At 41.8% G+C, this 27,147-nt stretch overlaps 1 protein-coding gene across 5 annotated transcripts in view; it reads right to left on the bottom strand.

The window, feature by feature from the left end:
- Positions 1 to 27,147, bottom strand: part of EFNA5 (ephrin A5) — a 277,931-nt gene that overhangs the window by 73,368 nt on the left and 177,416 nt on the right. Inside the window, exon 1 of one of the 5 annotated variants that reach the window (XM_082723753.1) lies at positions 11,630 to 12,302. The exons of the other annotated variants lie outside the window; for them this stretch is intronic. Within the exon in view, the coding sequence (XP_082579879.1) occupies positions 11,630 to 11,640 (11 nt within the window). The 5' untranslated portion in view covers positions 11,641 to 12,302. Of the gene's footprint in view, positions 1 to 11,629; positions 12,303 to 27,147 lie in introns of those variants that run through there. 5 annotated transcript variants of the gene reach the window in all.

Below are 27,147 nucleotides of genomic sequence, written 5' to 3'. Positions count from 1 at the left end.
TAATATGAAAATGTATTATGCCAAATGGGTTTTATGTCATTCTTATTTAAGTTAAGGTTTAAAATCTGCTAGGCCTATTACAAGTGGGAGTCTGTCTTATGTACTGCATTGACATGCATTTTACATAGGATACAAACTCTATAAATTGAGTTCCACAAGTGCATAAGTACAGAAACAAATGGAAACCTATTTATAGGTAATTGATTTCATGATTTTTGGAGCTATTGACTAGGGGATTTTAAAATGGCACTAGCAATGAGGGCTGCCAAGTTTCCACTTTTGAAAATTTCAATACCTTGTGGTCTCAATTTAAAATAAACAAGAACTCACAAACTCAAACAATTCCAGAGATGAAAGGCAGACCCTAATGACAGCAGGTAGAGCAGAGCAGGTATTACTGAAAACCTGTTGATATGATTCAAGGGTCTTCAAGGCCATGTGATGCTAAGGGCCCCACACATGAAATCAGGTTAATTGTCTCCCCTGACTGGGACAGTTTTGATTAGAACTATAATCAGCTCTCAGCAGACTGTAGGCAAAAATGCCAGCTGAAGGGTGTGTGTGTGTGTGTGTGTGTGTGTGTGTGTGTGTGTGAGAGAGAGAGAGAGAGAGAGAGAGAGATGGGTGAACAGCTGAATGAAGGCGCAACACCATTAACCCACTCTTCAAACATTAAAGGGGTTCCAATATGAACAAAAGTAATCATTCCCTTCATAATTAGTGCAAACATTTTCCTTCTGTCACTTTGCAATTGCTTTTATACAAACTAAAGCAAATGCCAATATTCAGGCTTGTTAAATGTAAAAATGTATTCAGATTTTGCCACTGAAATTTTGAAGACTGAAAATTGAAGTCATACAATTCCATAACCCACTTTTAAGAGTTACTTTAAGACAGTTTGGGTTAACCTCAATGAAAAATTATTTTAAGATTTATAAATAGAACTTTTTCCTTCTCTGTTTCTACTTCTTTTATCTAAGTATTGATAAAAATATAGCTATATTTTTTAAATTAGACGAAGAATAGACATTTAGTCACCCAAAATGCCATGTTAAAATCAGTTCATCATTTGAAGCTTACTTTGGGATCTTCTGCTTCTTTCAATTTTAAATTAAAATGATTTCAGCCTCCCATTAGTCTTGTGCAAAGAATTTTGTACTTGGAATGGTAATCGACTCCAACTACTATTCTTATGTTAGAAATTTTTAAACCTCAAGATTTAGAAATAGAAAACTTCCAGAAGTTATTACACCCTTAAAAGTAAAAATTTAGAGAAATTTTGTAATATGCAAATACTAACATTTTCAGTGCCCGTAATAAATATAAGGTCATTTTGCTAGAATAAGAATATAAAATGTATTATGTATGTCTTTATTTGCTCACAAGTTTATCATGTTTAGTATCTTTAGAGATAGAATAGGGCAGACAACATTCCGGGGTTGGGGGCGGGGGAGATTGTATACCTGTTTGTAAATGTAATTTTTACTTTTTTAAACTCTCTTCACATTGCGGCTGTAAAAATGAGACAGTGTGAGAAAACTAGAGCGAGTAAGCAAGAAAGAGCTAAAACTAGATTAATTTAAGCTCAGCTGCATGGTCAGGGGTGGTTTTATCTTCAGTTAATTGCTCAAAGGCACGTGATAACATTAAATGCATATTTTCATCTACCTGGTGGTAGACAGAATCTCAAACCCTCAACCGGGAACTCCAAATGTAACTGTCAGTCAGCTGATGTCAAAACCGAATGTCTCTGCCGTGGCCTTACACATCTGGTCCCCGTCAGTGTCACAGGGGTTTGCAGGATGTGGTGCTGTGGCAGGCAAGATGATTTACATGCACAGACCCAAAGCTCTCAGAGCGCATTTAGAGGATGCGTTTCGTCTGGTGTACTTGCCATCAACAAATGATTGACTGAAATTAAACAAAACCTTATATCCTGAAACCTGAGCTGTCTCTGCTCCTCCCCTCGTTCAGATCACGAACACACTTAGCCAAGGAATTCACAAAAGACCCATGTCAACAGTCTATTAGTGAGACGGAAAAAAAAAATGCCCATTAAACACCTCCATGCTTTAGCCTCTGACCTCTGTAAGCTGGAACATTTTTAAAATTCTTTGTGGGATAAGGATTTACTAACCAACCACACTGGGAACTCAGGAGCAGGTGGCCTTCAAAGTGAACCAGCACTTTCCTTGAAAATCTTTAACGGAGAGGAGAATCGTCCTGCCACGTATGTAGCAGGTATTGCTTTTATCAAGTTTATTATTTAAAGTACTGCATCAGGTTAGGATGCAAAGTTCCTTACTCTCTGTCTTTAACCTCTCTGGAACAACACACAGGCTTGTAATGTAAGGCCCCCCAAATGCCTCAGTTTCTCTGTTGCTAAAGCTCGCAGTTGCCATGTGGTGATGGAGAGGGCTCTCCACTTTACTCAGCGTGAATTATTCCTTTTCACAAGCATCACAATCTGGAAAAGGAACACGCTGGTCCAGTTAGCATGAACATCAATTCCGAACAACTTTAACGCACAAACTATCCTGACCGGGTGCGGAAGGATTTTGGAATCCTTCCTGCCGAGAAATGCCATCTGTCGACTGGAAATGCTCCCCACTCTGCTATTGTTTGCCACTAACCCCACTTTAGTTTTGGTAGACATAATATAAAACGAGAGACGTGAACGGTCACTTCACCTTAGAGCCCTTAACTGAAAACGAATTAGGAACCCAGCGACCAGCTACAGGTCTCTAGTCCACACGAGGAGGCCGAGGAAGAGCTCTGGGGCGGGGAGTGTGCGGTTGGGCTCCTAACAGAAGGTGTCCATATTTACAACCTCAAGTTAATTTAACCTCCCCTAACTAGGGTGTGACATCTATTTTTATCCCAGGGCTCTAGGCCATTTCCCACATACTACTTCTCCAACATGCTGAAACTTGTTTAAGCAGTGAAGGAAGGAAGAAGGAAGGAAGCGGTGACTGTTCAGGTCACATCAGGGCAGGGCGCATCAGCTCCTGAAGAAGCCAGCTGTTCCTGCACTGTCATCTCTCCAAGTGGGCTTGTTTGAACAAAGCAGTGGGCCACAGTGCTTTCCGTCTAGGTAGAGAAGTAAAAAGCGGCATGTGTTGCAGCCAGTCCACAGAAGCAAAATCTTTTCAGATCTTGCAAAGCCTCCAGAGAGCTGAAAAATATTCCATTTTAAGACGAGTTGTTCTGACACCACACGCTGCTGCAAGTGTGCCAGGGGCCGGGCTCCTCACCTGTGGCAGGTGAACAAGCTACTCGTGTCCCAGCAAATCAGTCTGGTCTCACTGCTGCTCCAGACATGGGGGTGAAGGTGGGGGTGGGGGTAGGGGTGGAGGGGTGCTGATCCCTCAGGGTCCTCGCTTCCTCACGGCTCACCTTCTATCCACAAGAGCGCCTGTCGGCTCTAGCTTTCCCCAGGTCCGTGCCAGCCCAGCAAGAACTCTGGGGTTTGAAAATCCACTTCCTTTAAAACAAATGCTACCTGTGGCTCGCAGAGCTTCCTAAGAATCTGCATGACCCTGAATGGGCAGTGGCTCGGCCCTCGTATACTGTTTCCTTCACACTCACTGTGGATTTTCAGTTGGGGAGACCCCTCTCAGCAGGTCAAACACTCTGCACTCTTTCCCCTTTGTCCAGGGTCCACAGGGCCCACAGATTCACAGGCCCTCCAGTCAACCTACCAGTGAACAGGTGCAATGACCTATTCAAATGCCCCTCATTTTGTTCTACAACAGACAAATGTGGAAATTTTAAATTCCAAATGGAAAGAAACACATCTTTCATGACTTCCCCTTTTTGACTTTTATTGCTGACTTGTTGTGGTCTAGAGGCGTCTTCTCCCAAAGGAAGCTCATTTGCCACTTGATACTGTAGTCCATTGAGGTGACAAAAACAGCCAAATAGTCTTTAGAGATAAAGTTATTTTACTTGGCTTCTGACCCTATCAATTCCATATTTAACTTAAAATCCCAACAGTTAACTGCTCTAAAGAGTGTAGTCTATTAATTTAAAATAGCAACCAAAAAACCCATAGTGTTCTTCTGGAATATGTCACTCTTGAGCAACAACTATATTTACTTCATGTACATTAATTCATTTACTCCTTAGACAACTTTATAATGTAGCTGTTAACTCCCACTTTGCAGGTGCAGGAAAGGAGAGAAAGAGAGATTCTAGATTTTGTTTAAGGTCACTGTAAATAGTGGAGCTTGGATGCAAATCCCTTTCTCTCTTGCTCCGAGTCTCCTGCCGATCCCTCTAAACGATACTGTTTTCTACTATATTTTGGCCACATTCTATTTATTCTTGGGCTTGGCTGCAAAGCAGCCTACAGCTAAATTTAATGCTTCAAGAGAGTAAGATATTACCTTTGATATATTTTTTTCCCTCACTTCTTTACACTTTAAAAATTATTATTATTATTATTACAGTCTCATGTGATAAGCCTTCAGTTAGTTATTCAGAAGCCTTCACTAAATTTTCCCTACATTAGGCATTATGTTGAATATGAGGTAAAAAGATGAATAAAATAATTCCCTGTGCTCACAGAATTAATCCTAGTCAGGGTGACTTGAAATTATGTTCTGAAATATAAAGATGGGATCCCAAATAGATCCTTAGAGATAAGAAAAGCCTTCCTAGAGGGGCGCCTGGGTGGCTCAGTGGGTTAGAGCCTCTGCCTTCGGCTCAGGTCATGATCCCAGCGTCCTGGGATTGAGCCCCACGTTGGGCTCTCTGCTCAGTGGGGAGCCTGCTTCCCTTCCTCTCTCTCTGCCTGCCTCTCTGCCCACTTGTGTCTACTACTACTGTCTGTCCAATGGATAAATAAAATCTTAAAAAAAAAAAAAAAGAAAGAAAAGAAAAGCCTTCCTAGAGTCAAAGTTGGGACAGGAGTCATCTCGAGTTAGCAGAGGCAATCCGGGCAGGGTGGACAGCACGAGCACAGCAGAGGGCCCAGAGGGGAGAAAAAGGATGCCTGGAACACGGACTCCTTACACCTTTTGGGAAGCAGACAATAAACCATGGTGATAAATAAATACTTTATTATAGCAATTTTGTGATGCAGAAAACAGAGTGCTGGAAAACCTTAGTGCAGGTCAGGATCATGAATTATTTGCAGAAGTCATAAGAGAAACTAAGCACTGAACTCCCTTCTGCTTCAAAACCCCATTTAAAACATTTGTTAAAGTGACCGAGTCTCTCTGTGGAAGCATCTTAGGAAGTTTTGCTTTGTTTTGCCATTTCTGTGTTATAAGCAACAGAAACTTTTATCTTTCCTTCTACCTCATGGGAGAAAGCAACATAATTTTCATTTTTTCTTTGGAAATTTCAGGACATTATGGATATTCCAATACATTCCAGAGCTTCGTTTTCAGAAGTTTGCTTCTCATAGAAGCTCTCTAGGCATAAGTCTTGCTTTTTACCTTGAACTCAAAATACACTTTTTGGTAAATGCTCATCTGAAAAATCTTTGCTCTCTGACTTAGGAAGCATCTCTTTAAGAGCCTCAAGCTCTACCAGCTGAGTGGGCTGGGTACCCCTTGCATCTCTTTCTTTAAATTTACTTCTCAAATTAACAGTGTTTCATTTTAGGTCTTAACTATCCATTAAAACACATAGGATTTTGTTGATTTTATTTTATTTATTTTTTTGCTTATGCATAGGACACAAAAAACCAAAATGTTTCCGGGAACAACAAAAAAGTCTAGAACTACGGGCAAAGGGAAGGTTAAAGTGCAGAAGGCCTTGGGGTCACCCATCCTATTCCCAGTTTACAGCTACACATGTGACACCACCAGAGGTGGAGTCACTGGGGAAGACAACCAGGTTTATTAGCAACTGAGCTCAGAGTAAAGTGTCCTGGATGATGGTGCAGAAATAACTTCCTGGAGGACCGGGAGGGCTGAGGAGGTGAAGGCCCTGTGAGGTGGCTCTCCTCCTCCACAAAAAGATCATAGGTGCACTAGTGTGGGAGAAGAGTGGCCAGAATTGAGCTGTTAAGCAACGCCACAGGGCAGAGAACGTGCGGAGCTCCAAGTGTGACAGGGGAGTTGACCCACTTCCTCAGTGGGAGTGCCCCCCTGGCCTCTCACAGGAGGAGATGTGGGCTGACATGGCGGTCCCTTCTCCAGGGTCCAGGGTAGTGGCCCCCACCCTGCCGGCTGCTCCAACACGCCCCAGAGCCGGCGGGGCACCTGGGCTATGGGTGCTGCCAGGCATTTCCTATGCTTTCTTCTCCTATCTCACAAACTCAAACATCCGTCCTTAGGATTGTTTAGCTACTGAAAAGGTAACAAATCTGAGTACGGGTTTTAGCTTTTCTGGTTTCATGCTGCTTTTTGAATTAGGAAAGACGACTGTGCCCCACAGATGGCTACAAGAGCCAATAAAGAACTGCATGCAGGAATGGTCTGCTCTGTTAATCAGAAGACACAGAGACCCTTTCTGTCCCCTCCTTTAACAATCTGGATTAGAATTAAGGCAGAATGGTTTGTCAAGCTTTGTGAAGTATCTGCTTTTTGATTTTGCGGATGCCATCCTCGCATTGATGACAGAATTAAAAACAAAACAAAACAAAACAAACAAACCCACTCAAAATGAATGTTAAAAATGTACCCAGCACCATGGAGCAAAGGATTATGGGCCCCATCCATTTGGGCTCCTTGTCTTCTATTATTGCCTGCTGACTATGTCTGCTCATAAGGGACCGTGAACCATCCATGAGTGCAAAATGGATACAGCACAAATTGATTCGGTAACATCACACAGACATGTATGAATAATGAGGTTCAGTTGCAGTCTGTCACACAGCAAGCGTATCAGTGTAACTGATTTATCGAAACTTGACTGGATAAAGTCTCATTCTTGGGAGAAGGTATCAACTGTTTCTTTACCTTTTTGGTGAAAAAAAAATTTTTTTTTTGAGCCAACTCAGACCCTTTGTAATGTTAAATGTAGAAAAACCTGAAACTGGCACAGAACTGACCTACTTCCTTTCTCTTAACCAAAAAGAGAGGAGGAGGAGAAAGGGGAGGAGGAGGAGGAAGAGAAATGATACCAACATTACCAAAAAGCTTGAAGGCTCATAAGAGATGCTAATCAGGGGTGCCTGGGTGCTCAGTGGGTTGAGCCTCTGCTTTCTCGGGTCATGGTCTCAGGGTCCTGGGATAGAGCCCCACATAGAGCTCTCTGCTCAGCGGGGAACTGCTTCCCCCTCTCTCTCTGCCTGCCTCTCTGCCAACTTATGATCTCTCTCTCTATCAAATAAATAAATAAAATCTTAAAAAAAAAAAAGAGAGAGAGAGAGAGAGAGAGATGCTAATCAATTTCAGATTCCCTAAGGACAGCAGCCTCTTCAGCTCTATGGGTGTCTCGGACTGTTAGGAGAATATAGCTAAGTCATTAGAACAGGAGAAAATGAGCTTCCCATTAACCCCTCCTTTAGAAATATCCTAGGATATTCAGTGAGAAAAACAAAAAGATACTCTGCATTCATTCCCCATTTGTCATGCAAATACGGTGGGGATAGGTGTCAAAACCCCAAGGGAAGGAACAGTGACCACCTCAGGCACAAGTCCAGTATCTCAGAAAACTTTCCCGGTAATCCCCTGTGTTTTCAGGAGGGAAATTTCAACTTCCCACACCTGCCCATTTAAATGAAAGAGGCAGGAACCAGACTACCCGACTCTCAAGGTTTCTTCCAATGCCCAGGTTCCAGGAGACCTTGAAGTTTAAAAATAAAACCAAGATAGAACAAGGAACGTTAAGGTTTTCTGAAAAGAGAAAGAGACTGAATGTAAAAGCATGGGTTAAAATACCCATAATTACAACATGCAGCCCTATGCAATTGTCAGATGAAGCAAGGACAAAGTATAGAGATGTAGAGATTGAACTTGCCTCCAAGTAGAGAGAAAGCTATTCAATAGAATTCTTTAAGGGTACAAAGGTACCACTTAGCAAGTCACTGAGTTCAAGCCCCAAATAGCATCTTTGTGAAGCCAGTCGATACACCCCTAAAGAGAGGCCCTACGTGCTAGATATTAAATACAGAGAAAAAGACCCTTTCTACAAGTTGTAATCTAGGCAAGAGCGTGTGGGGGAGGAAGGTGAAGAGAGCTCCACAGAAAGGACCTGCAACACCTCACAGATGCAGCATGGCTTCCCCCTGACTGTTGTACAAGGACAACAAAGGATCCTGTTACTATCTCTTTAAACGCAACGTTCTTAAAAAAAATGTGGGGGAAATTAAGCAAATTCAGCAATAACTTGATTAACATATTTAGTCACGTTGGTTCATAAAAAAATCAATTATTTAATATAGGCATTAAGTTAAAAAAAATTTTTTTTTTTTTAAAAAGCATCTGTAATTTATTCACTTGGCCCTAGGGATATCTTTGGAATCAAAGACAGCTTAACTGAGTTCTGAAGTTCTCACCAAATACTTGTACACGTTTTCAAAGGGCCTTGAAAGCAGTTAGACACTTTCTGCTTCAGGCTACACATTAACTAAATTCCAATGTGCCCTGCACAGAGCAACCTCTTGATCAATTATTTCCTGCAACTCTTCAGAATGTTCTTTCTGCGGAGTGTGGTGGTTAGGACCTGGGCTCTGTGTAGAGATCCTGACGATGCCGGGACACACACGCATGCACTAACGGGCGCTCAGAAGCTCCCTGGTCCTGGGACACACGCAGGTGTTATTCTCACAGCAAAGAGTGAACAGTGAGAGAATTCAGAAGACACAAGGAGGACAGAGTGTGTGTGTGTGGGGGGGTAGGTTGCACAAAGAAAAAACCAGAGAGGGAGAAAGACAATGAAAGTAGAAAGTAGGAAAAAAAAAAAAAAAAAAGGAGCACCTTCCGTCTCTATCAACAATTTCTGGATTCGGATCATTATTTTTTGTTGAGAAATCAAGTGAACAAATGGGACAAATGCTATCCCGAGGACGTGCTATCACCATTTCAGATAGAAACTCTGTCCCACAACATACACGCACAATGCAAGAAGCCCCACATTCAAGGCCCCCAAGTGCGCACTATGAACCAGAACTAGAGCTTCACACACAGCTAGTATGTTCTTGAGTCAATAATTTAAGTGACTTAGTGAGTTTAAGTCATTAATTCAATGGAAACACCATCCCTACCCATCTGTGCAACAGTCAAAAAGCAAAGATGACACCTGGCAAAGCATAAAGTTGTGTCCTGCTGGGAGGGACAGAATTACCCCAAATGGCAGCTTCCTATCACTGAGAAGCTCGGCCACCTGTCCAATAAGCAACCAAGTTTGTGTCCCTCTTCCCCCTGCTCCCAAACCCATTGTCTGAATGGTTCATGCCTTCTTTGCACTAAGATTCGAAAGGTTCACGAACGTGAAGTTCGTTCACGGGCAGAAAGTCAAAACCCGTGCAAAGGCCTGTACTGGAGAGAAAACACAGCTGGCTGTAAGGCAGCGGGGTCGGATTCCAGTCCCTATTCTGTCAGTGATTTCCAGTGTGACCTTGCCCATGACCTACACTGTCCAGGGCTCCCTTTCCTTATCTCTGAAGAGAGGGTGCTGAAATGAGATGCGGGAGGGGGCAGTTGAGGGGCTCTAGTCCTACATTTTCTAATTCTAACGGAGCACACTTTTCATTTTGCTCCAAAATAAAATCATAATCTTTCTCAAATGAGTCTGAGAAAGTTTCGTTGGTCATTGCTCTAATTAATATATCACTTAATGAAAAAGCCTGTCATATCACTTAATGAAAAAGCAGATTACAAAAATAAAGTAATTTTGGTCATGTTAGCATACACACATACACCTGTTAGCATACACACATACACATTGAGCCCTAGCTAAGAAAAATCAATACCCTGGATGGTAATATTGGGAATAATTTATTTTTATCAGCATATTCAAAAAATGTGTGTGTGTGTGTGTGTATATATATGTTTTTAAAGATTTTATTTATTTATTTGACAGAAAGAGATCACAAGTAGGCAGAGCAGCAGGCAGAGAGCGAGGGGGAAGCAGGCTCCCTGCTGAGCAGAGAGGCCAAGGCGGAACTCGATCCCAAAACCCTCAGATTGTGACCTGAGCTGAAGGCAGAGGTTTAACCCAGGGAGCGACCCAGGTGCCCCTAAAAATGTATATTTCTAATTTTCTTCAATGATAGTACATTTCTCTTATAATTAGCAAAATGTTAGAATTAAAAAGCTAAGTTACCATGCCTAGCTATTTTTACTATATCTTCCAAGATTTTCCCAACACACACCTGTGACAGACAGGCCACGTATGTGTGAGTGTGTAAAATAAAGCACTGAGATTCAGTGAGGGGAACTGTGACACTTTGGAAAAAATACAAGCGACTTAAACATTTTAGAGGACAAAAAAAATTAAACTTTAAAACCTGGGAGAGGGCTTAGAAGAACTTGGATAATCAGCAGAGTGATAAACTCAGGATACCAAAAGAAAAAAAATAAATAAAAGCATTGCTCGAATTAATTTGGGGAAGCTCCAGCTCTAAGAATTCTCTTTTAATCAACTTACAATTCATTAATATTGGGCTTTTCTAGATCCTTTCATATGCTCCTGTATCTTTTCTTTCCATAAAATCGACACCACTTTGCTTCCCGTGAGGATGAGCAGGATTTGTTGATGCTGATTTCAAAGGCGCCCCTAAAAATGAGGCCACCCCTGGCCACCTGTAGCAAAGCCCCAAACTGTGAGCAGGCTGCGGGTACCACCAACCGCCTCCTACCTGGTCAAGGTTAACTCTGTAGTACAGCAGCAAGGGCAGTGGGTTGAAAGCATTAAGCAAATAATTTTAAAGCTCAGGAGAACCTTGAGTACGTTGCAATGACCATCTTTGAACCAGATGCAATGATTGCAGAGAGCGGACAATAGGAACTCCATCATGTTGAAATAGGAGTCAGGGCCTAACTTAGGCACACCTCCCTGACCTTCTCACCCTTGGAGACTCTGGCCGGCTTCAGTTCAGCCCCAGGGCCAGCTTACCAGCACCTTCGAAAGAAAGCCAAGAAGAGTCTCGGTCCACTCTTGTTTTTTGGGGATGTGTCTCAGCCTGTCCCTACACTCTTCATCACCCCTGCCACCACTCGGGCCCTAGGATGGAGTGGGATGCGAGCTGCCTCCCCCTCAGAAAAGACTAGATCAAGTCTGTGCTCTGGCAAAGGTGGGGGTAAAAACATGGAGGTGAGGCCGCTTCAAAATCTATTGTCTGTACGTCCTCAGGGGATGAGAGGGAGACATTCAGCACATAATTTTCCAGAGAAACAAAGTATCACAGGGGATTCTGGGCCCAGACACTCTCCTTCCCTGCTGCAACTCCTTTCTCTGGGGTGCTAAACAGTTTCATTTCCTGCCTGAGCTTTCTACAGTGAACTCGAATAACTCAGCCCTCTGCCATCCTGACAGTTTAGTTAAACCCACAGAGCAGAATGTTACAAATAGAATCCCAGGCAAGAGGGGAGTCGCCCATAGGCTCAAATTAACTACCAGTCCCCAAGTAGCTAACCTTCACTTATCACACAGAAAGAACTCTGAAGCAAAACCAAATCCATGAGCAAAATTCAACATACTAGGAAAGAGAAGAGGAGAAAATAAACACCTCAAGTCCATAGCTGCGGTTTCCAACTCTCCCTCCTGACTCCAGTCCTGACAGAGACTGTGTTCATAGCCATCCCTCTGCCTGGAGAGGTAAATCTGTTTTTAATGCAAAACTTCTTTCTCTCTCTTCTTCTTCTTCTTCTTTTTTTTTTTTTTTTTTTGTCCTTGAGACCAGCTCTGAGCTCACTGAGGAAGCAAGGCCTAAGGGTTTACACCTGTGACCCAAACTTTCCATTCTGTGTGAGATTTTTTTTTTTTAAAGAAAAACAGTTCAAGGCAAGTTTCTGAACCACTGCTTTTCCTTGGGCCAATGGTTCCAACAGCGACGGCAAAGCTTTTTTTTTTCCTTTTTCCCAAATGTGACCTAAATTATGACTTAAAATACACCAGAAGTCACCTTCACTTCCTTCCAAGTCCCTCCAAAGGCCATCTCTTCTTGCATATCTGGAAGGAGTGAACAGTTAAGCCTCTAGAAATAATGGTCAACAGTTACCTAAAATCACAACTCAAAGTCATTTCCTTCTGTTTCTTAGATATTGCTCTGTCAGAACATATGTAGAATACTAGGAGAACTGATATGGCCAGGGGTGCCTGGGTGGCTCGGTTGGTTGAGCATCCGACTCTTGATTTTGGCTCAGGTCACAATCCCAGGGTTGTGGGATGGAGCCCTGCATCAGGCTCTCCACTGTGCATGGAGCTTTGCTTGGGATTCTCTCTCTCTCCCTCCCCACCACCCTACCTCTCTATCTTAATTAAAAAAAAAATAATAAAGAATTAATATGGCCAGATGAATACTAAAAGTGAGTCGTGGGTGACTCCTACTAGAGTAGAACACCAGGTTCTCTTCTATTCCAAAGATATCACATAAAGATGCGGCTTTCCCTCATAAAGTGTGAGCCAATATGACAGTGAAGCCAGGATGGTGTTCATGAAATTATGGTAATTAGCTGATGGGAACTTAAGCCCAACACAAATGAAAATCAAATGAATAGGTAGCTAAATAATTAGCAGAGATTTTATTCCCAAGCGAATCCATCATAGTGGCATACATAAAAAAATGTAATGAACGATAATAAAGATCTCTTCTTTCCATCTCTGGCTGTTCCAGTTTGTTTGCACAAATGTTGCCTCATTTTAAATGTATTTTCATGGCGTCCATTAGTACATTGGGAAAAAGCGGGGGGGGGGGGGGGGCACTCCCAAAGCTATATACACAATCTCAGCCAAACAGAGCCCAAGATCTTCACGAAAAAAAATACGTGAAAGTGGAATGAGCCAGGTTTCATGACTGCTGGTGTCAGACTGTGCTGTGCTGTGTGCCCCTCAACCATCCTGCCTTCCTGCCAAGTACCCCCAGCAACGCTGGCAGGAAGGACTGCTCCCCCGCTGTCATCTCCAGCTTCCCTGACCAAGTCCGGAGAGCTAGGAGGCTAACTCACATCGAGTCACCAGCTTCTACGTGCAGGACTTCAACCCCAGGTATTTCTACTCCAAAGCACTTTTCGTGGCACCACGACAGTGCCTGAGGTATTTTGAAACGCCTCCCTTTGCTAAAAGAGTTCATCCTTGCACTACCCATGTTTCACTAGGACACCAAAATTCCACTGTGGATTCGGAGACAATGAACAGCTCATAAATTGTGTTAAGCCACAGTCTGTGTCAAAGGAGCAGGTATTAAATGCTGAGTCACTGCTATGCTTTGCAGAGATAATACTTTATCCTCCCCGTCCACATATTCTAGCCAGTCAGCTAGGCTTGGAGAAAAATAACTCAAGCGGAGCTGGGTATCAAAGCCAAAGAGATAGAAACCGTTTCTCCGTCCCAAAAATCCTTTCCCGCCTCCCACAGTAAGCCTCGGTGTCTGCCTATTTTCATGAATCATACACAGGAACACAGCTGATGTCACTGGGCCTAATTTGGGTGAATGGAATGCTACCCTTCCCAGCTGTGTTGCATCAGGAATATTCTTGCAAAATCAACGAAGAAAAATTTGCTTTGTGACACTCGCCTTTCCTAGTTTCTGTCACCGTCAGCGAAGTTAGGTCTCCGGCTCATATATACCACTCCTGGGATGTCTCCTAGAGGAGACAAGGCAAGCTCACAACCAACTACAGCGTGAGATCCATGTGGTTCTGCAAGCAAGAGGGGCAGGGCCATCGACATCTGGGGGCCGAGTATTAGGGAAGGGGCAGAAGTGTTGGCCCTTGAGGCTCGTCTTGTAAAACTGTGGCAGTCGGAACTGGGGGAAACAGACAAGACTTTCCCAGGCCAAGAAAGATACCTAAGAAGAAATTATAGCCCTACGTTCATTGTGAAGGGTGTATGTCTGTCTCCAGTCTTTCTTTTATTCTTGTACGGCCCGGATCTCTGGCCTGCGTCCTTCTTTGGTGGAGCCTTAGTCTTAATAAGGAAAACCAATCTTTAGAAGACTACTAAGAGGTTACAGAGCAATTTACATTTAAATAGGTAATTACGGAACAAAATCGAAATATAAATCTAAAGGAATGATGATAACGGTGGAATCTGAGACAACAGGACAAGTGAGGGGCCCTCTCAGCATCCATCAAATCTGATCACTTGAGGCAGTAGTTTCAAAGTGAATCATCTAGACCTCTAACAGTATTACGAGAACTACAGGTGATACAGAGATATAGCCTTAACAAACAATGAATCATGGAATAAGAAAATGATTCCCGTATGAACCGTCTTTCAAAGTAGTCAAGGAGAAAAATCTCCTTATGGTGCTAACAGACCTTTAACAACTCTCTCACGCTGGCTAATCTCTACTTTTGACAAAGAGAAAACAGGCCTGAGGAGTAGAGTTTCGTCTATTATGACAAGTAATAGTATCCATGGCAAAGGGATGTTTAGGAATATACAATTTCCACAGAAAGCTATCAGGTAAAAAAAGATCAGGGCATATTTAAAAATAGATATAGTAAATCCTGGCAATACACGTGCATAGCAAATGTTCTGCTCATAGTCTGTTCCTAAGGCGGCTTTATCTCTTGGCTTTATTGACCCGGAAGTAAAACCCAAGAGTGAGAACCAGTAGGAAAAGCCAGCACTGAGCATTAATGGCAGTGGGACCCAGAGGCAGGGTCTGGAGATGCCATCATATTGGCTTTGCCAGGCAGAGGCAGGGAAGAGAGCTGTGACTCACTGTCCAAAGTCCTTTCTTTGCACGGCACACCAGAAATCATCAGAAAAGTAACTAACCTATGTATGCACGCATACATCCTGACGTCAACTTCAGGCTTTCGGTTTTTTGCAGTAAATTCATAATCATGTTATAGTCACAGGAATGAAACATTTAAATCCAGATTTTGAGATGCAACACGGCATTTTGTTCCTTTTGTGACCTATTTATGCTTCATTTAATGCTCAACACCACTGACATCTTTGAAGAACTGATTACACGCAAAGCCATATAACTTTCTTTTTTAAAAGCAGCCTTATATAAAATGTGTTTTAAAACATGTGTAAAGAAATGCGAAATCACAATTTTTTAAAAGGGAAGAAATCTCGACTGTCCTTTGTTTTGTCAGAAAGAAAGTTTATCACCCAATAAAAAAGAAATTATACTTACAGCTTTAAATGGGCTAGGCGCACATTGTCAAAATGCACATATTTTGTGGAAAACAGTCTCCCTTAGGCAGGAAAAACAAAATTGCTTTTAATGACAGAACTTTTTAGATTGTACTTGGGAGGGAAGGGTGTTTGTGAGAAATAAAGCTAATGAGTCACAGAGCAAAGCAAAATGCACGGAGTCATTCCTCACTTGTCAGGGCATAACTTGATAAGAAATCAAGCCCTGCCAAGAGGAACGGGTAAAGGTCCATTCCGTCCTGTACCCCTGCCAGGTGACCTCCCTTAGAATGTGCTTTTGAAATCTTCCAGGTCTAAACAATCCCACCTGTAGAAATTAAGGAATGTGCCCCAAGGTGTGTGCTCAAACCTCACCAGTTCTGGTATTCCACCAGATTTAATGGTTCTTTTGGTTGAAATATACATTAAAGCTTCTGAAACTGAACTCTTCATTAATCCACCATATTTCGACATACATTCGTAGCCTACATTGGATACAATAATACCGAATTGAAAAGTAAAAAAAAAAAAAAAAATTAGGTCAAACAGGCTATTTGCCATCATACAAGCATTAGGAAATGTAGCTACTTAACTAAACGACATTTCTTTTTAAAGGAACAAGCCTGGGGTGCCTGGGTGGCTCAGTGGGTTAAGCCACTGCCTTCGGCTCGGGTCATGATCTCAGGGTCCTGGGATTGAGCCCCGAGTCAGGCTCTCTGCTCAGCAGGGAGCCTGCTTCCCCTCCTCTCTCTGCCTGTCTCTCTGCCTACTTTGTGATCTCTGTCAAATAAATAAATAAAATCTTAAAAAAAAAAAAAAAAGGAACAAGCCTGCAATGTTGTCAAACCAGTTCCTGTGCTGGTAAGAGTACAAAATTTAATTACTTATGGGGGGTGGCATTGAAGAGAATCAGGCTTCCAGGAACGCTTGGTGAAACTCAAACCACACTCCCTGTGCTCAGCAGGACCTACACTACACGATTTGTGGGTCCCAGGGCAAAATGAAACACGGGACCCCTTGTCCCAAAATTATGAAGAATTTTAAGAGGGCAGCAGTGTAACATGACGTCAAGCACCAGGCACCGTGGGACTCTGCAGGTCCAACACCCAGGCGGCTTGGGATTCTTCCTTCCAGGCCCTAAAAACGTTCTTTCCAAACCAGAGTCAGAGAGGTGCCCATCCTACGTTCAAATGAAAATACACCATCCAACGCCCCAAACGGTAGTTAACAGATTCGAAGATTGACATAATTCTGGTATTTCCTCTTTCTCTCAGGTCCCCCCCCCCCCCCTCCGCCCCGCTTCGAGCCTGAATAAAGACTTCTCAAAATATTTCCGTTTCCTGCTGCGGAGCGAAGCCAGGGAATCGCGTGGCTGTGAACAACAGGCAGTTCAGTGTATTGTAAAAGAAGATGTTAACAATCATCTGAAAGTCAAGGCCTGCAGCCCACCACTGTCTGCATGACCTTGTCACAGTGGCGTCTTTCTTTTCTTGTTAATGTGTCTTTCAACACGCAAACAGGATGTCAGCTATGAGAGAGAGCGGCTGCCCTTTTCCTCCCACGGACCCCAGAGTCGTTTCCATGCCACACAGGAATCCCCGGTACGTTCCAGGGATCGACTATGCAGGGCCGCTTACCCTCCAAAAGCAGCAGATGCATAATACCTTAAAAGCAAACCAACGCAGGCGCACGCAGACCCCAGAAAGAGAAGTCATTCTACAAATCCTGCCCCCGAATTCTAGCATCTTTTCTTGTTTCTCCATTTAGAAGCTTCAAATTATCCTCTCGGAGTTTAACAACTCTTTCTGGCAATGAAATATGAAGAGGTGATGATTTCCTCCAAATTAGGAGGACATTAACAATTAAGTGTTAATGCGAACACCGTTAACAGTAATGCAATTATAACTGTATTCCACAAAGGGCAATAGGAAATAATTACTCTGATTCTCAAGTGATAGTTCTAGGAGAATGAGATTCTCAGTCTAAAATTCATTAGGAGGGGCTCTGAAACTCAGAAGCGCACCTCCAGCTGGAGGAGCCTCTCCTTCCCGATAAGGATAACCCCATCGGTGCCAATGCAAGCTGTCGCTGTCTCTCTCTCTGTCTCTCTCTCTCTGGCCGTCTGCTTTTGTTCTTGAAAAAAATGGCTGTGGCAGGGGGCCTGGGACCACTAACTTGCTGCTCCTGGGGCTGCCCCACAGTCCCAGACAAGACTTATCTGAATAGCCAGGGATGCCCTTTGAAACCTCCCAGCTGGACCCAAAGCAAAGGACACCCAATCTTGGTTGTATGGCTTCTAAGGACGATGAAGTGTATCCCAGGAAATGACTAATCTCCAATTACCATATGCATGTCAGCATGGAGACTTGACCAGAGAGAGTGATATAAAAGCAGATAAACCATTAATGCCTGTCTCAGTCCTATTTGATTAAAATTGGAGAACTAAACAGAGAAGCTGATAGAATCAGTCAATTGCTAATGTCTTCTCCTAATGATGCATAGACGGAAGTTTAAAATGTGCCTCTCAATTCCGTAACAAACTTCGATTGTAGGAGTCCTTGCTTCCACAATCCATAAATCCTTCTCCGCATTCATCAAAGATTAACATTCCTAGTAATAGATAAAATGTATTTTTTGAAATTTCACTTTTCTATTCCCTACTTTCTGATGGGCTTGTCCACAAGAAGAATCACAAAATGAAATCGGGGGAAAGAGGTCCTATTTACTTATTTATTGGTCTCTTCCCTTCAACACAAGATCATCTGTCAACAAATCCTGAAGATTTACTCCCTCACTGTCTTGCTCAGAGCTATCAAGAGTCCATTCTAACAGGGAAGGTTCATGTAGACCTTGCTGTCACATGCGTGGACAGTGGAGAGGAGTTCTGTCCTCATCTCCCAGTTCATCAGGACTTCCCAGATGGAGAACCCCAACAACTCCCCATTCTGGAAAAGCCACTCTAACCCCTGCTTGGTCCTTCATAGGCTCCATGTGTGAGCACCTTTCCAACCTCAATTCCCAGGACCCCTTGTCATCCCGGTCTTCTTGCCTGACCTGCCGACTCCTACCTTCAGGCCTCTGTTGATTCTATCTTTACCTCCAATTCCCTCATTGTTCCCCTGGGCTTTTTCCAGTGGCTACACTCCTCTATAAAGCTTTCACCACCTTCAGAGTCCACAAAGAACTCTTCCTTTCCGAGAGCCAACAGGACTGAGAACGTTATTACACGGGAAACATGTATTTATAGAGATTATCATTTCTAAATCCGGGGCACGGTCCCAACTACACTTCACATTTCTTGGCATTGGTAAGAATCATGTCTCCATCTTCTCTTTATACTTCATTTTAGGCTATGTAGTCTACACGTTCATGCTGGGCACTGAGGACAGAAATTGCAGTCCTCCAAACTGAACAATTCAACCTGGATAACTGATAATGAACCACTTCTACTATTAGTCCACTTGCAAATTATTGGTAAGGTGAGGTCGTGTCTCTTAGTGGTGCCAGACCATGAATGGTCATGAATCAGGACAGCACACCTTCTATTAAAAGGTGCTGAAAAGATGTACTTAGTGAGTTTTGATATAAATGGTAACCAGTGAAAATAGAATTCAAAAAACCAAAGGATTCAGTATTTTCCTTCACAGCTTCTCATTATATCTATGGGGAATAATGAAGTCATTAATATTACATGAAAAGTCGTTTTTATATATAGAAGATTGCTCTATTGTTTCAACATTTAATAACTGACTTCTTTGTCAGGGTATTTTAGAAGTAACTGCTATAAGATATCCTTGCAGAAAGTCAAAATAAATAGCCCTAACTATAGGCTTATAAACAAAAGTTCTAGAAACTGTACAAAAAGTTATAGCTATTCACAGAAAACATACACACACGCACACACACACGACCAAACCATATACACAAAATATAAAATGATATTTAATAATTTATGACTCCAGAGAAACAAGAATAAATATAGATGTTGAAAGACATAAACACAAATCCCATCTTTACAGTGCTTGGGGCTAGTTTTCACCCATAGTAATTGGACATCTTGCAGATCTCAGAACTAGTCAACCCAGTTACTTCCAAACACTTATTTTATTATGTGTTTTATCACCATCTCACAATAGTCACTGAATGGTCTATGTTTGCAATGAGCTAAGACCATGTTTCTCTCAGCTACTATAAATAATACTATTAGTAGTATTAGTAATTTTAAAAACTGTAATCTTTTGAGTATTAAAACACTAGAAGCTGAAGATCCTTTGAGGTTTTTTTTTTTTTCCCCTCTCAGAACATAAAGGAGAGCATGAGACAATTTTTACGTTCCTGGTTCTCCATTAGCAACCATCAACACTGCACAGTTCTCACATTAAAAGCATGGGCACTTAAAGACCTTAGCCCCTCATAAACTCTACCCAAAGGATATGAGCAAGAAGCAAGCATCAGGTGAAGGGACAGTGCCTCCCAGGACAGGGGGATTTGTCAGACTGTGTAACAGGATCCCAGGGACCTGTCTCAATCAAGTTAATTAGAGACATCTGCAGCACAGAGATCAAGCCAGGCCAGCCCTGGCAGCTTATTTGCACCAAAAAGGTACAACTCACGTGGGAGGTAAGAGGGCTAGAATGACAAGCAGATAGCCATCAGTAACAGGAGCCGGCTCGGTCATCTGACCATGCCCACTGCTGAAATAAAGCTGATAGGACCAAGGGATGCAAATGTCGAGCTGATGAAAGGGCTGAAGGGCATTTAAATAAACCTTTGATATTCTTAGCCCCTGCAGGAATCTCAACACTGTAAACGGAGCCCCCTCCACCCCTACCCCCAGCACCTGCTTGAACTCTTTATTCACCTATGCATTACCTCGCAGGGCTGCTCGCATTCATTCCAAGGGCCCTGACCGCTGTTTTTTCTGCAAACAACTTTGCCCTCTTCCAAGATGCTGTTGCTGATGGAGGCGGATCTAGCTCAGGGACATGCTGTGTTTGAAGCTGTAGCCTTTGTAACGGCTGAAACTTTGAAACTTTGCTTCTAGAACTGACACTCTATGTATCTCAGATGCTGGTTTCAGAAAGCCCCACCATCCCGAACGCTACATTCCAGGCCTGTTTTTTAAGCAGTCTGGCCCCACTGAAGTTAGTAGTTTGAGTCTTTAAAGTATTTCCTTTAATCATCCTCTCTGTTGCTACCATTCTTAAACATTCACCAAAGTGGTAGCTGCCAACTTCTCACAGATTTCACCAGATTCCATTGATTCAGCTTTTCATACATACCCTGAGAAGAGCTAGGAGTCCTCACCTATGACAGGCTCTTTCCCCTTGGTAATACTAGGATGCAGTCTTGTGTTAATGTTAACGACACACAGCATATGAGAGAGGCTGAAAGAACTATGCCCACAGTCAAGAACTGTAGCTAAACAGACCCAATTCTCCAAGCTCCATAAATCTGAAAAGACCATTAGCTTAATCTTCTATAATTTGGTGTGGGATGGATATCATATCCCAACACACTCTTCCAGCTCCAGAACATGTTTTGATTCCATGTTCTAATTTATTAACAATATCTTCATTGGACTTTAACATCTACAGAGTCAACATACCACCATGAAGGCTTACACATGAATCTCCATATAACATTATAAACCATTGGCCTACGGACCAATTTCCGCTCTGCGTGTGGAAGTTCTGGCCAGCACAGGTTTCTTTCGAGTCATCAGAACCAATGTTTAGAAATCCAAAAATTTCATGTAAAAGTATGTATTTCTGCCTTCTTGTGAAAACTTAGATCTCACAGCATCGGTTCCATCTTCTTCATCCATGGAAATATTCTGCAAGAATGGGTGAGCAGTCACCCCTCTTAAGAGGGTCCCTAGTCTATGCTGCCCTTATGGTCCAGTTTAGACACAAGGGCTGTTGGTAGATCCGTGCCTCACTGCAGGAGCCAACCTTCTGCAGGAAGGCTGCATCCCCTGCAAGAAAAAAACCCTTTCTGTCACTTCTCAGAATCTGCCATGTAATCAATAATATTTTACAGACTGTCTTCTACTTTAAGAAATATTCACCAGCATAGAACAGCCGGCATAGAGTTTTCAAGGATCTCAGACAGTCTGAATTCCAATTTTGAATGTAAACATTCCCCAAAGGATCAGCAATCCTCGCCGAGTTTTCCTACAAGCATGACTAATACAATACAGGAAGGTGTTACCATGCAACCAACCGTCTTGGCACGGGCAGCGAGGAGTCCCCCGCTGCAATCCTCCCACTGATACGATACTGTCCCGGGATGGCTTTAACGTGTCGGCAGGCGCATCTCTAGGCCACCGACTGCTATAAGGTGCCAGGCCCTGTTGGTATCCAATGTTGGCTGACAGAGGGACCAGCGCTTTAATCTCATGAAATCTGTTCTGGTGAGTAAATTACAGACATTAGGCCCCTCAGCTCCAGCCAAGAGTCACTCACATCTTAAGACCGAGGGCAGACCATTCCCGAACGGTGCTAGCTGACCCGGCAGTGTGAGGGGACAAGGAGAAGCCATGCCGATCAAAGACAACGTAGTTGTGTGACTATTTAAAGCCACTGTAAGTGGAAGCACAAATAATGGCAACTCATAACTGTCCAGGCTACAAGCGTTCCAGGGCTATTAAATTTCCATAAAAAGCAAGGTCTGTTACAAGAATTCTGCCCCAATGTTAAGGCAGTGATTGCAAAGTGAAGCGACTTCCTGCTTCCATGCTATGACTATGAACTTCTGGGTGAAGATGTTTACTTGAGCGGGAAATGACCGCTAATAAGCTGTTGAAGGACATACCCTCAAGTGACAACCTGTAGCATTTGTATAACACATTCCCTGTCGAACAAAGGTGTCACAGTGGCACGGTGAACCAACAATCCTCTTCTCCTCCTGTAAGCTATCCAGTATTCAATGTTAATAATTAATTTGTCTCTGTGAATTAACACAGACGATCTTTTCCAACAGGTACTGGGGTAACCTCACCCCACTCTTGTGAGGTGGCTAATCATCTCATACACTCCACACTCACCCAGCTCGGTATCGCTGACGTTGGCCAGCTAAGTGTGAAACGGCAGATGGTTTGCAGGGCTCAGTAACGCCCTGTGAAAATTTGGCACAAGAGACAGGTTTTGGGGGAGGATGGTGGCTTATGTGAACTTTCCAAGAAACTCCAGAGAAACAAAATGCCACTCCTGGCTGTGTTAAAGAATTTGGTGAGGATCCTGGGAGACCAATTATCAAGAGATCTCTTTTGGCAGCACAATATTTTCAAGGGGTTTCAGAAGTTTTTTAATCTGCTGTGTTGCTAAAAGGGGAACAGAGCCTGAAAAGCCAGCATAATTTTTAGGGCTGCTCCAGGCTTATGGCAACAACACTACAACCTTGCCAAAGACTTTTTCATCTGAAGATAGATTTGTTTAGGTTATCCACAACCTTATTACGCATTGCTCACGAGAATATCCCACTTAACCACCCCAAAGTAAGAAAGCTCTCTGGATTCTTCTGCTTGAGATTATAGTACTTCTGAGTCTCCAAATGCCCAGGCTGAATGGTTTCTGAAGCAATGGATGTTGTTAATTAGTATCAACACTTCGCAGATACTTTAAAATGTCTAATGTCGAAATATTTTACAAGCGTGAATTTCAAACTGTGTGCGTGGTTTTCACAGCATGGCACCTGTCTGAAATGGTATAGTTTGAAAATCAATAAAACATGAGATGGAAGATATCAGGGTAGCTTGAGAGTTTTTAAGGAACGACACTCTTGAGAGCAAAACAGAGTACATAACTTAGAAGGAAAATATGTAAACCTTCCCAAGTCTCTATTTTCCTAGCTCTCACATGAAGGGATCCAGGGCTGTTTTACTGATAAACAAAGCCATCACTGGCTTGCTCAGGGTTTTAAAACAGGCCCCTCTATTCCTGCTGTTTCTCCCTCTGCTTTAGTTAACTGTAAAATAAATAAAAATGACCAGTTCAAGAAGAATAAGGAGAATATCTGAGTAGAATTTTTTGGAGGGGAAATACTTCATTACCTTTTCATCTAGTCCAATTTTTAGAATCTTCAGTGTCAGGATTTTTTTTTTTTTTTCTGCTCTAACTCCTTAAATAAATACTTTATTCTTAGTCCATTTAGCTGCTTTAAAAAATGTTTATTTTCTCTGTCTGTCTGTCTCTCTCTCTCTCTCTCTCTCACACACACACACACACACACACACGCTGACAAAGAAACATCCAAGCCATGTTGTTACCATGTAACAGAGGCATATTCTTTCCCTATTTATTATTATATCCTGAGTCCTTCACAAAATGATTTGATATAGTTCACAACTTAGAATCAGACCTAATGAAATTGTTAAGCCTTAGACAACTCAAAGATAAAAAGCCAAGTACAAAGAGGACGGCAAATTGTTTATAATAAAAAGGACTTTGAGTCATACGTTTGCTGGCTATTTCTTGAGCAAGTATTACCATGTGCTAGTGCTGCTGGCCTATGGAACAGGAGAAGCTGCGGCAACTGCACACAAAACCTAGCTGAGCTTCCAAGGGGGTGAAACAAGAGGAAACACGATGTATCACACAGTTTCAGAAGGGAGGTTTCTAGCTTCTCAATACAGTTTTTCTTGGTAAGAATGTTGGTAAGAAGAGCAAGTTAATGAATCGGTCAATACATATATGTCACTAAATGTAATAATAATATTAAAACGTAGGTATCTTTGTACCTATCTTAAGGCTTTCTCTTCCTCTAAAACAGATGAGATAATTTGGAATATTTTGAGCTAAGCGATCCACAGAGTAACATCTGGAGAAAACTTTATCTTTCTGGGCTGTCTACAGGTGCAAATCTATACCTAAAATTGCATGTGGGACTAAAACAGCAGAAAGGGCACATGCAGGAAAAGGTCTTTCTTTATTACTAGAAGTAATATTTTATACCTTTCTTTCTCGAGATAGTACTGCTCTAGAAAATGGCCTATATTCTATTTGTAATAGTCAAAGAATCTCTGGCAATTGCATTTCATACATCCCTTTGTTTTTTAGGTGTCTTTGGTGATATACATAATTTTTAAAAAAATGTCTCTATATAATCCTACTTTCTTTTGGGTGGACCTAATAGTAATAACCAAGCCATCAGATGAAAGGTGTCTCTTGGTGTGGCTTAACTATTTTCTACCTTAACTGTCTCCTTCTATCAGGATGGTTCTTATGTGACAAATGTAGGCCACAATATATGAATGGATTTTTTTTTTTTTAAATTTAGGTAAGGGTAAATGTCTCCAGATCTTTAATTATATAGTACTTTATTTGCTAAATTATGCAAATCAATACACCCTAAATCAAACACATACCTACTCGAAAGAGAGTTCCCCTTGGTTTTGAAATTCACTTTAACAACCTATCAATCATCAGCTGATATTTAAAGGTAGCATAACTGATTGGTAGCTGGGGGATTTCTGGCCACTTTTAGTGATAACCACTGCAACACAGGAGCAGGTTTTCAAGCCCTAGGAAGGATAAAGCCTGACAAGAAAAAAACCCTGACAGATATATAATGCCATGATAGAAATACTATTCGTTATCTCATACCTAATAATCCACATGTGCCTCATCACACAGCTGTTTGTTACACCCTGTTGCCAAAGAAATCTCCTTGCTTCTCTTCCTCATCTAGCAATTAATATGCACATCAAGCACAGTGGCCAGACACCCACAGAGAAAGAAGAGGCGGGCAGGGAAATCCACAGGCATAAAGACCTAGGCCAGTAATACTCTCAGCATCATTCAGGAATGTTTAGTTGCTTGCTCAAATTCATCATTAACAAAGGGCCCATTTCCCAAAGGTTTGCACTGTGTAATTAGCAGCAACAAACACTGCCCCTGCTCAGGTCAACCTATGGGATTAGTTACAAAGGTTTTGTAAATTTCAGAAGATATCTACACAGATGTCTGGGAAAAAACACACAAACACACAGAACAGCATAATGGATGCAGCCACAGCCATTAAGTAGTTTAGGATTTGTGAGACTCAGACAACCAATACATTTTATGGGGCAAGTCATAAAAGTCAGACAGGAAAAAATATACAGCATGAAAGTTGCAAACTTCTAGACAGCAAGTAAAAAATGCTGAAAAGTAGCAGGGGCAAAGGAATAAACATACCAACCAGAGCTCATCAGTCTTAATGAATAAGACAGGGTCACCTGAGTTTACTCCTGGAACCAATAGAAGTCCCTTAGTATTTAATTATTTTTGTAAAAGGACTGAACTTTCCTCTGCTCCCATTTACCGTTGCCATTAGATGGGTTCATACTTCATTAGTCTGCTTTCTAAAATGAAACTTTTTCATTTTATGTATGAAGTTTTATACTTCTCTAAGCCTGCTCCAAAAATATAATTAAGCAATGCTCACCTTTCACAAAGGTATACTTACCAAAAGAGATGCAAATACATGTTGACAATTTACATAGATGAGAAGGACTCAAATCATCATACTGTATACTTTAAATATCTTACAATTTTGCCAATTATGCTTCAAAAAGCTGAAAAATGCCTTAAATTAAAGGAAGTAATTTTAATTTCAATTAAAATAATTTGTAAGTGATGGGGTCTGAAATAACATTGTAAATAAAAGTTAAGGCTAATGACCTCATCTTAACAATGAATTAGTCTACTTTGTAGGGATTTGTCTATCCTTCGCAAATAGGACTGCTCATTTTTTATGACGGTTATTAGTATTTAAAACAGGTTGACGACTTTCAATTTAGAAGTCAAAACTATTGTCTTGGTTGCCAACAAAATTAATTAATAAAAAGCCTCTAACCCCAGGGTAAATATGTAAGCAAATGCATGGTAATGGATAATAAAAATAGCACTTCCTTCTACATCTGGTGCTAATTAAAATCCGATCAGAGTAATAATTGAGCAGTGCCCAGGCTACCCTTGATTTTTGTCAGATTTCAACTGTTCGACACAAATGCACTGACCTCAATAAATGAAAACATATTCAAAAAATCCTAAATTATAGCTATCCATATTCAGGAGAAAAAGTGATTCACTGTCACCACAGGGTTTAAAGGCTTCAGGAGACATAAGTTTTCTAGGGGGTCACTCACTGCCACTGTCGTTGATGAACTAGAAAGCCCCAGAATGTCCATGAGACTTCTCTACAGAGGTTTCCTCCACCAAATACATGACTCCCTATGGAGATCCCAATTATAGCAGAAAAATAATATTACCTAACCTGTCCTGGGTGAGTGTGTGCTGGACACTATGCCAAGAGCTTTAAAGGTACTATCTCAAATCTTCATAGCATCCTGAAGTCGGAAGATCATTACTGTCCCCATCTTACAGATAAGGAAAGGAAGTCTCAGATCATCTGATTCCAGAGTCCTCCTTCTTAGGTTGCATACTATCTTAAGTAATGGAAAAAAAAATGCATGCCAATTATTTTGAAACACAAGATAAAGGAAATATGGTTTCCATGGAACTGAACCTGATTTAATTCTACAGTGCGATGACTAAAACCTACAAGTGCTTCCTTATAACAGTCAGTTAAAAAGTTACTAGAAAATATGGAGTAATACATAGACTTCCACGTCCAAAGTGCCATACGGATATGCTTTCATAGACACACGGCTCTAGTGAAATTGGAAAAGCCAACACGATTCCTATTTTGGTTTGATTATTTAATGAAATGTACACTGATGCTCGAATTATTTTTCCATAAATCAACATATTTCTAGAACTGTCTGCATTTTTATCCGCTCAACATTCACTCTTTGTGTTTAAAATTAAATTCAATCCCATTTGTGTGAACCTACTTCTTGCCTTCTGAATGGTACAAAGATGTCTCAGAGATGCTTTGGTTCCTAAGGAGTTTAATGCCACGTATCACATTTCAACTACAATATAT

Source organism: Mustela nivalis, assembly GCF_964662115.1.
Source record: "Mustela nivalis genome assembly, chromosome: 3".
NCBI lineage: Eukaryota > Metazoa > Chordata > Mammalia > Carnivora > Mustelidae > Mustela > Mustela nivalis.
Note: the sequence above shows the minus strand (reverse complement) of the source record. Positions and strands in the feature narration are given on the sequence as shown.